The sequence below is a fragment of the Schistocerca cancellata genome, chromosome 9 (genome assembly GCF_023864275.1).
Source record: "Schistocerca cancellata isolate TAMUIC-IGC-003103 chromosome 9, iqSchCanc2.1, whole genome shotgun sequence".
NCBI classification, from domain to species: domain Eukaryota; kingdom Metazoa; phylum Arthropoda; class Insecta; order Orthoptera; family Acrididae; genus Schistocerca; species Schistocerca cancellata.
In genome coordinates this window covers 123,544,777-123,557,689 of record NC_064634.1, presented here as the reverse complement: position 1 = coordinate 123,557,689, position 12,913 = coordinate 123,544,777, and the positions used below count along the sequence as shown (strand labels likewise).

The window sequence follows — 12,913 nt, the reverse complement described above, 5'->3', positions numbered from 1 at the left end:
GTCTCGAATGTTAAAGTCATCAGTGACATGAACATAAGCAATCAAATGAGGATCTTCATGAATATGTCGCTTTGCCCACTTGAAGTGCAAGACAATTATTACGCAATTTATCAATTAATTGCTCGAGTAATTCGTCATAAGAGTCTAAAATTCTTCTGCGCACTATGTCATTAAAGAGAGGAATACTTTTTAGCTCTTGACTAAATGAGTCGCCAAACATCGTTAATAACTACATCAGTCGCTACTAGGAGAACCAGAGTTTCTGTAACCGTGTGTGGTTTCTTGGATTTAGCAGTCCTATGTGAAATCTGGTAACAGGCTAACTTACAAGTCACATTCGTCATTTTAACTAAGCTCTTCTGGTTAGACAATAAAACATTTAGTTTGGTTTTCCCGTTAACAGAGGATGTTTGGTTTAAGCATATGTCTTTAACTTGTTAGGCTGCATGCTGTCAGCAGCTAAAATGGTTAAACGAATTAAACATTGGGGACGTTCGTCGCCAGTCATTGTAGTTTACGTGAAGCCTAGCAATAAACGGTTCTCATAATAAATTCTCGTTTTCGTATTGCCCCTTCTTGTTTTCGCCTTCGGAGTATCTCCCTCCCCACCACCAGCAGACGAACCACTGGTGTCTTCATTTCGTTCACTAACCAGGAAGCGCTTCATGCTGCGAAGTCGGAAAGGCTGTAAGGAGGAGACGTTCACGAGCCAAAGCTCGCACTGCGCGTGATACGAGTAGTTACGGACACAGTCACAGTGCAACCGACAGCAGGCGATTCTGCCGACGGCCGACCCATTTCAAACAACGCTAAAAGTATGACAGCGGTTTCACAGTCGTCGACCGAACGACGTTGGACGAAATTCAGTCCAGATCAACAGCATCTTCTTTGTTGTAAAGAAAGGATAGACGTAACTGTTTCTTACTAAGATTTTTTTAAATATACCGTCCCTCCCCCCCCCCCCTTGCACTCCAAGGGTCTTTCCTGTTTGATGGGTTGCATACAACTCGTGAAGTGGACTCCCGTTCAGTTTTGAATAAATATTGTGGCATACGTGAAACATGCGCGTCCCTTTCTTGAGGCCGATTGAACCTCGCTTGCGGATCCAACTTTCCTTTGAGTTGTTTGGTCACTTCCTTCCCGGGCCAAAATGCCCCGTCAATGTTCGCAAATGCGTAGTTGGGACGTAACCAATTGGGCAGGATTACAGAAGTATAATGCTTCAAGATTTTAACCCATTATATTGTGGAATTCTAGCATCTAGTTCTGAATCTAAAAAAACCGGTTCTCTTCAGTCAGGAGCGAAATATTTAACTTTTATGTGCACAACGAAAGTCTGTCTTTTTGTAAAAATAAAGGGGAGATAAGAATCTAAATAAGTTGTTTGTACTCAAGTTGAAGTCTGCGTTGCCATGCTTTTATTCCACTTGGGATCACCTACGTTATTTACCTCCTCATGCAAAAAGAGCTTTCCTCGCAACTCACCGAGTGCGGATGCGGTATGTTGCGCTAACATTCTATGGAAATAAAACAGCCGAACTGTAAGAAGGTTATATATAAACCCTTTCCTCCACCTTCCCTTTCCTCCTCCTGTCTAACATTCTTCCCCTCGCCCCCCCCCCCCACCTCGCCCCCTTCCACTCCCACTTTGCTCCTTCCTCCTCCTTCCCCCTTCTCTCGAAAAATTTCTGCGACTAACCATGACCGATCAACAGATTCCATAAATGACTCGTTATCATTACAAAAACAATGTTATCTTCTTGGAGAAATGTAAAGAAAAAAAGCAATATGGCGACCACAATAAACACTTTCGTGTCGTGAAGAAGAGTCCACCCTGTTACTCCCGAAGATAAAAGCTCCACCTGTTGCTTCGACAAATTTACATTGCGCACAAGATCTTTGAAATCCTCTTCGGAAAAGGTGTGACTATTTGATTCACAGTAGTCTTGAATCGTTTTCAGCATGCATATCCCCTGTGTTGTCGCTTCGTTTTCGTTACCGCATGAGCCTTCACTCAATGTCACATTCTCTGTGGTCACTGACATCGTCAGTCCTTCATCGTGACATACAGGCCTTGTAGCCTTGTAGAATGTTACACAATTTTCGTTGTTTTTGCGGTGATTCAATGTATTTTCGTATGGTCTTCTGGTTACCTCCAAATCGTGTAAGAGCAAAAGACAAATGACGTGATCTTTAACAATCCAGTCAAGAATGTGGTAAATGCGAATAACATACGGGGAGGACCAAATCATTGTCCTGATCTAAACCTTACACCCGAAATCAGGTTAGTGTTACAAAGAGTGTTACGTTTTCTTTTTTGAAAACTCGCAGTTAACTTTTCACAGACACAAGAAAGCGTATTTACACTATTAACACAGATACGAGCCTTTTCTTCTTCTGAATTGACACAAACTTCAAAACGTCACTAACCTGGAACAAGCAGACACTTGCAATAAATGTCAGAAGTCTCAAAGCTGAGATGCAAATGGCATCAAACACAACGTGATTCTGTGTGTTAAAGCATGACTCATCGTCGCTGATGCCAAACCATCATCTACTGGAGTTAGGGTTCTGAACTAAGGGTCTTGTGTGATAATTTCTTGTACATATTTCGATTTTTCAACAATTAAATCTGCAGAATATCTAAATTAAGTAACAGCAGAATCTCTAAGAGGCAGAGTTTTCAAGGATTTCGATACAAGGGAGCAAATCAGACGGAAACTGAGCCCAATATCACAAGAATGATTTCATTTTAAAATGCAACTCCAAGGACTTTGAAATGGAACAGTATTCATTATTTATAACAAAAATTTTTCACCAGCTAATATAAAATCGTGTGTTCCAGTAAAATGTCGTGCCTCGTCACAGGGTCTGTCCAGCAAAACACTCTTCTATGCGCCCTCCTCTTCCTGAGTGAACAAAAGTTATCACATAATTATAGTCTAACAGTTTTGACATAACAGTCTAGAAGAATGAAGCTTGTGGTAGTGAAGAGAAGTTATATAATTTCACTACCGGCCCTATCCCTTTTAAGAATGTTGACGAAATTTACCCTCAGAAAACGGAATTGTTTTGTTTGGCGGTTCACTGTTCGTCACGTTATGCTTGATGTGTTTCTTTATCATACAAACGTTTTCTTGATGTACTGCCAAAGCGTTCAATTCCAAATTTTGACTGGAAATTCAATATTAATTCTGTTGAACTGTCCACCACACAAATGACCACATAGTGTTTCTCCATAGCTCTCTCCACGCTGCCATGGATTGGCCTACGAAGAGTAAAGGTTTCTTTTAGAGTTTCAGTACGGTAGAGTATTTAACAATATTGAGTAGTTGCATATGGATATATGGTTCATAGAATTTTTACTATAGTTTATAGCGAGTATAGTAAGTTCAAAACACCAATTGTGTGAGATCTAAAATATCTGCCGACTTAAGCAAAAAATATCACTGGTAGTTCAAAGAGGAGGCCGCATTGTGCACCAACGAATGTGTTATCACTGCTTGCCGATTATGCTTTAACTTCCTGTTTTTTCCCCACACTGATGATTTATGTCTGAATAATTTATCTGTATATTTTGTCTGCATAGCTTACTCGTAGATACGTGGTATAATTTATGATTGCCAAATAATTATAAAGTACATTAATTTCGTAGTCAATAAAGTTGAGAATACCTTATTGTAATTTTACAAAATTTGCTGTAAATATTTTATTTCACGTTTCTTTTACAAAGGTACACGACAAGATAGTTTCGGCATTTGTGCCATTTTCAACTCCTGTTGACATCACATTTATAAAGCATTTTATTCTACGTCTATGTAACAGTGCTATGAGATATTACGCTTACGTGTAGATGGAGTGACGTCCATAAGACGCCTTGGAACGTAATTTCTTTTATTTACTGTGTTGTTAATCTAGTTCACGGATTTATCTTCTATAGAAATTTTGAGCTACTTTTTAACACACGTCAAATGATATATCGTTCCACTGATGCATTGTGTTTACAAATAAATTATACCTTAGGTAGTCAGAGATTTTTTTACCAGATATAATTTTGCATTATGTGGACGTGTGATCTTAATGTTATGTAGTTTTTGTTTAGCGTGTGTTCATCGCTTTTCTTTTTCTGTTATGTTAATAAAGTTTGCCAGATAATTTTTATGTTTGAGATCCCCGTTTTCGTTTAGGATGTCATTCGGGTATCTATTTGTGTGCGTATAAGTTTCTACTTCTTCCAAAATGTTCCTGGTTTGACCTTTTGGTACCCTATTTAGAATTTTCAAAGCGTTTTCGATTATGTTCACTCAGTCAGTTGTAGGTAAAAGCTAGACTGAATGTTTTCGCAATCTCTCCTGTGTTCTTTAAATGTTATACTAAAGCTTCGTCCTGTTTGTCCAATGTAAAAACTATTGCAGTCTTTATAGGAAATTTTGTATACATCTGGATTAGAAAAGCTAAGGAAGTCACTTTTTCCTGATCTCAGCTTTGTTTGTAAGTTGCTGCTAATTCTAAATGCTTATTGAATTTTCGTATTTTTAACAATTTCTTTATTTTGTGTGATATGTTACCTGTATTTTCGTTTGGTTTTGTCATTTCTTTTCAATGTTATTTCTTTTTTATGTTGTCTGCTTTAGATTTTGTATGATCTTGGTAGATTCTGAGTATTATATCTGGGTCGAAATTTTTTTTAATGAGGTGCTTATTGTAGTGTTGTAATTTCATTTTTTATTACTTTTTCTTCAAGCGGTAAATTATGATTTTGTTGATCATTGATTTGAATTGTGCATATTTATGCGACTTGAGGTGAGATGAATTTTTATTGATGATGATGTCTGTAGTTGTAGGTTTTCTGCAAATTGTAAATTTGTGTTGGTTATTATCATTGCTTATCTTTAGGCCCACTGCAAATTTTATTTTTCGGTGCGTATTGTTTAATTGCTGGTGAACTCTTCGTATATCCTTCCTTGTCGTCTCCATTTATTTATAAACAAAGAAGCTCGTCCTGTACGTTTGTAAAAATAACAAGAAATAAAATATTTGCCGCTAATTTTTTAAAAGTATACAGAAGATGTCATATTATGAGCTAATGCAAGCTGCAGGCCCAGCAGAGAAGTTACTTGAGATGGTCTGTAAGAGTTAATATGTTAATCTTTTATAATCTTTAGTCTGGAGACACTACTTTGTGTTTGAGGTAGATTTTAATTTGTAGGACCTCCAGAAGTTCTTGGACGGCGCAAAAGATGGGGCAGTTGTGTTCAGCCTCGGCTCAAATTTGCGGAGCGCCGACCTGGGCGAAGACAAGAGGACGGCCATACTGACTGCCTTCTCCAAGTTAAAGCAGCGCGTTATCTGGAAGTGGGAGACAGAGACACTGCCTGGAAAACCGGAAAACCTCATGGTTAAGAAGTGGCTGCCACAGGCCGACATTCTTGGTATGTAATTCTTAGAGACTTAATCTTTCTCCACTTAACGTTTAGTTTAGACAGTTTCATGTTTCATGAATCATTTGCACGATAGATCGTAATATTGTCTCTAGACCCTCCTCACTCCCACGCTATTAAAAACATCTTCAAAAATTAAAAAATTATTTTCCAAACCTCGGTTGCACCGTGATTACGTTGGAATTAATTACCTTCAGCTTCAGTTACACTGAAGTTGTGAGAAGGATGTCAGTAAATTAATTTCATTTGTAAAAGTCATTATAAGGAATTTAACTTATCTTCCTTCTCAACGACCATCGCAGTATTTATTATTGTTGGCACAGCAGTGTAGGTGAATAATGTTTCCTGTCTGGATTCAAAAGCCGATTCCTGGTGTACTGATGCCATACATCAAATGAATAATATGTCGATATAAGCTTCCGAATTCTCTTCAAAACAATTTTATTCCGTATTTTGGAAATACTTAGGAACAAATATATTAACAAGCTATCACTGACTGCTTCCAACAATCACTTTCAACCCAAAACACATTACTACACAACTAACTCGATGAGAACAAAGATAACACAAAAGCGACCAAAGATGAATGTTTTGAAATAGAAATGCATTGATTCTTAAATATCGATTGTGAGTTCAAAACAATTTACAAACGGTTAATCATTTACGTTTCAAATGTGTTTTTCAATTATTTTTCAAAATAGTCACTGAAAAATTAAATATAATCCTAATAATTTTAAAATAGGTCGGTAACTAAATTTTGAAATATGTACAACTAACGAAAATAAAAAAAATCATCTTTTACTTCTGTTTATAAAAAAGACCATTTTAGTTATGACACCTATACCACGCTGAAAATAAGTTTGCCATTATGTACTGTTGACTCGTGTTATGAACGAGTATGTATTGAATTATCCGCTACATGACGAAGGAAGATGCAGTGATCAGTTCCATTATAGTCATACGTTGACTCGTGTTGTGAACGAATATGTGTTGAATTATCACCTACATGACGAAGGGAGATGCAGTGATCAGTTCCATTATATTTATATGTAAAGAGTAGTTGACTGTTGACTCGTGTTGTGAACGAATATGCATTGAATTATCCGCTACATGACGAAGGAAGATTCAGTGATCCAGTTCCATTATATTCATATGTTAATAGTAGTGGACCACCTTTTAAGTAGTATTAAAGTAATTTATTCTTTGGAATAACAGTAGTCAAGTAGAAATTTTAATTTGTTTCCAAATATAACTTCACTGTCACTCAGACATTTTATATCATTCTATAAGCAATTGAAAATTTTGGTGGCAGTGCACCCCCGTTTGTACTAACGAAAATCTTAATGTGGGGTGATGATTGTCTTTTTTGTGTTATAGTTATGTTCATCAGTTTTCCCTTTGCACTGTAGTGGTTTATTTCCAATAAAGGTTATGAGGAAATACGATACTGTGAAGCAGTAGTCAGAATGCCCAACTCTTTAATCAGATGTCTACAAGATGATCATAGGTGGACATTATATATTATTCTTACAGCACTTTTTGAGCCATGAAGATGTTCTGCACTAAATATAAGTTACCTCAGAACATTAATGGATGGAAATACAATGTTGACTTACAAATTCGTCTCTCTCCCAGATTTACGATTCGAAGTGCAAGTGTGGCTGAACTGAGTTATTTTACGAACTCGGAATTAGGTGTTTCCATTTTAAATACTAGCATATATAGCTAAAAATTTTGAAATTTCTTCTCTAGTTATTACTTCCTCATCACGTGTTAAAATTGTCAGAGGTGTAGTAGCTACAGATCTGGAGAAATCAACGGGGGTATATTGTACTTTTGAAATTGGGAGTGAGATCATTTTCGGAGAACCGCTCTGTAATATTTGAGTAAAATCATTTTGAGTATCAGGTCGAATCATTATGAAACAAAAACAACTAAAATTCGAACATTCCGATCGTTTTTTCAGCGGTCCTCTTCATGGCGAACATTTATTTTAATTTTTGTTTCATAATTATGCAGTCTAATATCCAAAATGATTTTACTGACGCTGCCATTTGCCGTGGAAACCTATGAACTTAAATGAAATTATTCATTTATTTTTTGTCATACTGTAATGTTTTGTTCTACAGTTATTCTGAAATTCAATGTTCATGGTAAAGTATTTCATAAATAATTCTCAGTACTCATTCAACCTATGAGTTAATCATCACCGTAATTACCTTATATATCATTTTACTTTAGGGATTTATTTTACGTAACGTGTGAGGTGAGTAAATAAACGTCTTTTCTCGGTTCTATTCAAATATGCAGCGTTGAATGTTGTCCAACCTTCTGCTTTTGAAAGTAGCCTTTTCCTGTGCACTGCATGCGCCTAAAGCAGAAAATACTATCGCTTTTTACTTTTTTCGTAAAGATGAATGGAGCCTTAAGAATATTTTACATTTAATTATCTTTTACTATTGAGATTGTCCGTCTGAGCCAGTTTTATTGCACAAAGTTATTATTTTGTTGACGCTGAACATCCTTTACGTTAGTATGGATTAAATAGAACCTGATTGTTTCCATTTAACCACTTCATACAACATGAAGCTAATTATTGTGGATTGTGCACTACGCTCTGTGATCTTTAAGCAACGAATTAATGTTTCCTCTCAGCGCAGCATTTCCGGTTTTGAAAATGTGTGAGATGTCGCATTGTCCGTACATAAACTTAATGCTTTAATTGAAACGAACGATAGGGTACTTAGGTACAATAGCTGGAATCAACAATTAGCGAGTATCGTAGTATCTAACATCAGCAGCATGCACTGACTGCAGTAGTGAAAAGTAAAAATGATCCCTGAATCAGGTTTAGAAGACGGAAATTCGATTTGTGTATTGCTACGTAAAGAATCCGATAAACATTAATCACACAGCAAGCCCGGTTGCGTGCTGTAATTTCCGAAAACCTCACTCAAATAACCGTTTCTGATATTAATACTACCAGCATTCAAAAAAATTTTATACCGTAGTTTGACAAAGACGTATTTTTACCAACGCGTTATTGACGTTCTCAATTTGTGAAGCTCTTTCTCTTGAATAAATCATCCAATTTTTCTGAAATTGTAACCGTTTGTCTGTCTGTACACGTCCATAGCATCTACATATGTCCGTCCCATTCGAATAATTCCTTCGCGGTGAGCCTTTTTTCGTTTTTTTTTTTTTTTTCTGTGAGTGTATATTGAGAACATTATAGACCCCATATTGTGCTTCTACGGGAAACACCGATGTTACTTTGTGCAGAATACGTTGGGCAATGCTTCGTAGCAGGTTATACTATTTAAGAGCCCCACCTACCTATATGGCCTGCAATCGGTCGCTCGCCTTGACACCACACACACTACTGATTTGCAACGTACAGTTCGTTTTACGTTTATTAGTCCTCAGTTCCCTTTCTATTTTTTAGTCTTATAGTTCTAACTGCAAGTATTTATACAATTTATTCGATGTTTTTATAGAAATGTTGTCAGTAGCAGCACTGCTGATTGCCGTAACTCTTGTTACAAATTGTTTGAAGGAGAGTCACATTATATGATATGACAATAAATTTGAGTATAACTGTATAATAGATTTGCCCTGAACATTTACATTAAAATGTCTTTTGACATTTCAGTAGGTTCGTATGTCATTCTATCTAGAAGTTAAAAACTGTAATAACACGTACAACTATTTCATAAATAACTTTCCACCAGTTCTACTTTGGTAGCACAATAGTCAAAATGCTAATCACTGCAAGATCTGGGGGCATGTTTTGTATTTCTTCTTAATATGAATGGCAATCGTAGCTCCAACTTCACTTCTCAGAGTAGTAAGTGGTCCCTCTGTAGCTATAAATTCTAACGTAAATTTCTTGCGCAACGTGGGCAAAATGAAACTAAACAAAACTGCACAACCACGCTTGATAAATAGATAAACGAGTCGGAGTCATATTGCCACATACCGATGCTAACCAGCCAGGCAGCCATATTGCGTCCACGAATCGCATGCGATCCACCAGATTGCCTGGGATTTCCATGCGACCAGCGATCAGAGACCGATCGCTGGTATTTTCCCACACACATCTGATCTACGGAGTGATCTGTCACTCATGCGACGAATCGCTGCGACCCATCGCTCTTGTGTGAAATCCTTTAAATATTCATGGAGCAAAACATATCTGCGTCGATTTTAGCTTGTTTAGTGGCCGATCATGTCTTATGGTGTTCTACGCCTTTCAGAAATGACGGTAGATGGAATCTAGTTTTCAACATGTATGTATTGTTTGTACAATTACGTGTCTAAACATAACGAAGTTGTGTTACAGACGAGCGCCATTTCATGGATCCATACTGATTCTTATTCTTTGAAAGCAATTTTTTCTCCCTACAAGGCCGAAATATGAGTTTGGAACATGTTCTAGGATTCTGTAACAGACAGAAATCAGTGATACTGTTCTGTAATTCTATTCATGAAAGTCTGTATCCTTTTCCAATTTTGTAGAACTCTTCGCCTCGCTAGAGATCGTCGGTAAACATGAGCTAGGAAAGATTGCTGAAATTAGATACTAACATATTTTCGAATTGTTGATTCCAGCAAATGAGGATGAAGTCCAATCTTCAAGTGGTGATTAATTATTAAAATAAATTTGTAACAATCTCTGAAAAACATACAGAAACGAATTATAGGCAAAGCTACGCTACTCACTCATAAAAGCAAGTGGCCATGACCAGAAGAATCCAAAAATAGTGCGCTTTTAGGTCGCAGGAATATAGAAGTGGCATTTCTCTGTGACCAGTTTTAGTTTGACGCAACACATACACACATCAAAAAAAGTTTTGCATCACCCCGGTTTCCAGAACTCCTGAAGACAGACTTTGACTGTGGATATTGTATCACAGACACACTACCTTTGACTGTTCAGAGCTGTCACTAATCCCACCCAAAGATGTAAACAACCATGCATGAGCAGCGCCTATTAGACGGAGGGAGTCCGACAGCCGATTAGTTCCAGTCATTCCACCAGGAGGTACACGGCTCGTGTTGTCTGTAGTTCAACAATGCCTAGACGGTCAAGAGCGCGGTTCGAACGCGTCCGTGTTGTTATTTGGTGCCAGGAAGGGCTCTCAACAAGGGAAGTGTCCAGGCGGAGTAAATCAAAGCGATGTTGTTCGGACATGGAGGAGATACAGAGAGGCAGGAACTGTGGATTACATGCCTCGCTCTGGCCGCCCAAGGGCAACTTCTGCAGTGGATGACCGCTACCTACGGATTATGACTCGGAGGAACCCTGACAGCAACGCCACCGTGTTGAATAATGCTTTTCGTGCAGCCACAGGACGTCGTGTTACCACGCAAACTGTGCATATAAGCTGCAAGATGCGCAACTTCACTCCCGACGTCCATGACAAGGTCTATCTTAGCAATCACGACACCATGCAGCGCGATACAGATGGACCCATTAACATGTCGAATGGACTGCTCAGGACTGGCATCACGTTATCTTCACCAATGAGTGCCGCATATGTCTTCAACCGGACGATCGTCTGAGACGTGTTTGGAGGCAACCTGGTCAGGCTGAACGCCTTAGACACACTGTCTAGCGAGTGCAGCAAGGTGGAGGTCCCTGCTGTTTTGTGGGGCATTATGGGGGCCGACGTACGCCACTGGTGGTCATGGAAGACGCCGTAACGGCTGTGCGATACGTGAATGCCATCCTCCGATCGATAGTTCAACCATATCGGCAGCATATTGGCGAGACATTCGTCTTCATAGACGACAATTCGCATCCGTTCGTGCACATCTTGTGAATGACTTCCTTCAAGATAACGACATCGCTCGATTAGAGTGGCCAGCACGTTCTCCAGTCATGAATCCTATCGGGCACTCCTGGAACAGATTGAAATGGGCTGTTTATGGACGACGTGATCCACCAACCACTCCGAGGGATCTACGCCGAATCGCCGTTGAGGAGTGGTACAATCTGGGCCAACAGAGCTTTGATGAACTTGTGAATAGTATTCCACGACGAATACAGTGCAACAGGACGTGCTATTAGGTTTTAGAGGTACCGGTGTGTACAGTAATTTGGACCACCACCTCTCAAGGTATCGCTGTATGGTGGTACAACATGCAATGTGTGGTTTTCATGAGCAATAAAAATTGGGGGTGGGGGGGGTGGGGGGAATGATGTTTATGTTGATCTCTATTCCAGTTTTCTGTACAGTTCCGGAACTCTCGGAACCGAGGTGATGCAAAACTTTTTTTGATGTGTGTATATTCTCTTACGTTGGTGGTGGAATAAACAAGAATACAATCATTTTCTTTGACTTGGACGAAGTTTGTTTGTTTTTTGTCTCAAGCCTCGACTCTAGTATAAAACTTATTCTAGACGTCACTCTTACTCTAATGGAACACATTTGCAATTGTGAACACTACATCAATTCGTTTTCGTCTTACACCCTCCACTGTCTCTCAAAACTCAGCTTCGTTATAAGCCATCTGATCCAGACAATCGCTCATCTCTCCTTGTCTGTGCTACTTCACAGTAGCAAGATCGTGTACTCACCTTCTGTACTAACAATAAGTCACGACTAACCTTATGCTTCTACGTGCTTCAGTCAGAGAGAACGTGTCGACGAGTATGAAGCGACCGCACCGCCAGTTCTGAGACTCGTCACATACGCGGAACTGCAGGGTGCGGCGCCTAAACCCGGACAAATTAAACTGTTTTTAAAAGTAGATTCATTAAAACAAGATGCAAAAGAAAATGAATATCCTTTTACGTATAAGTAGTGGTACCCTTCAAAAGTAAAAGTACTCGATGTAACCACTTTCAGTCACAATGACCGCCTCCAATCTTGTCCATATTCGCGAATGCTCGAATCAACCCTTCCAAAACCCAGGCAATCGTTATAGGCCGTACCACCCACTCCTTCCGGCTCCATGATTGCTACCTCGGCATCTATGACCACCCTATACAACTTACCCCCACCTTCAAATACCTTGGCCTTCCCTTGACTGTCACCTCACCTGCACTCCCCATCAGCTTACCATCCAACACAAAGCCCACAGTAGAGTCCAGCTCCTGAAACTCCTGTCCAGCTGGACATGGGAATTGCACCCTTCCACTATCCTTCATACCTACAATCCTTGATCCATCCCATCCTTTGTTATGCCAGGGTTGTCTCGATCTCTGCTCCTTCTAAATTCTATAGAGCCCTCCAAATCCTTGAACGCTATGCACTCTGCCTCTCTTTCCATATCCATCTCCCATCCCCCATGAGGATCCTCTATGACCTCATCCCCTTCTCACGTCTCCACCTTTTCTTTGAACAAATCCATTTCCTCTACACCAACCGCCACCTCGATCCCCCTCACCCTCTAATGTCTACTTTCCACTCCACTCCCTGCCTGCTGCCACGCCTTTACCGATGTCTCCCACCTTCTCTCCATCT

General features: G+C 39.2%; 1 protein-coding gene across 1 annotated transcript in view; it reads left to right on the top strand.

The window, feature by feature from the left end:
* Positions 1 to 12,913, top strand: part of LOC126100631 (UDP-glycosyltransferase UGT5-like) — a 200,237-nt gene that overhangs the window by 166,463 nt on the left and 20,861 nt on the right. The window contains exon 4 of the mRNA XM_049911257.1: positions 5,210 to 5,432. Within this exon, the coding sequence (XP_049767214.1) occupies positions 5,210 to 5,432 (223 nt within the window). The remainder of the gene's footprint in view (positions 1 to 5,209; positions 5,433 to 12,913) is intronic.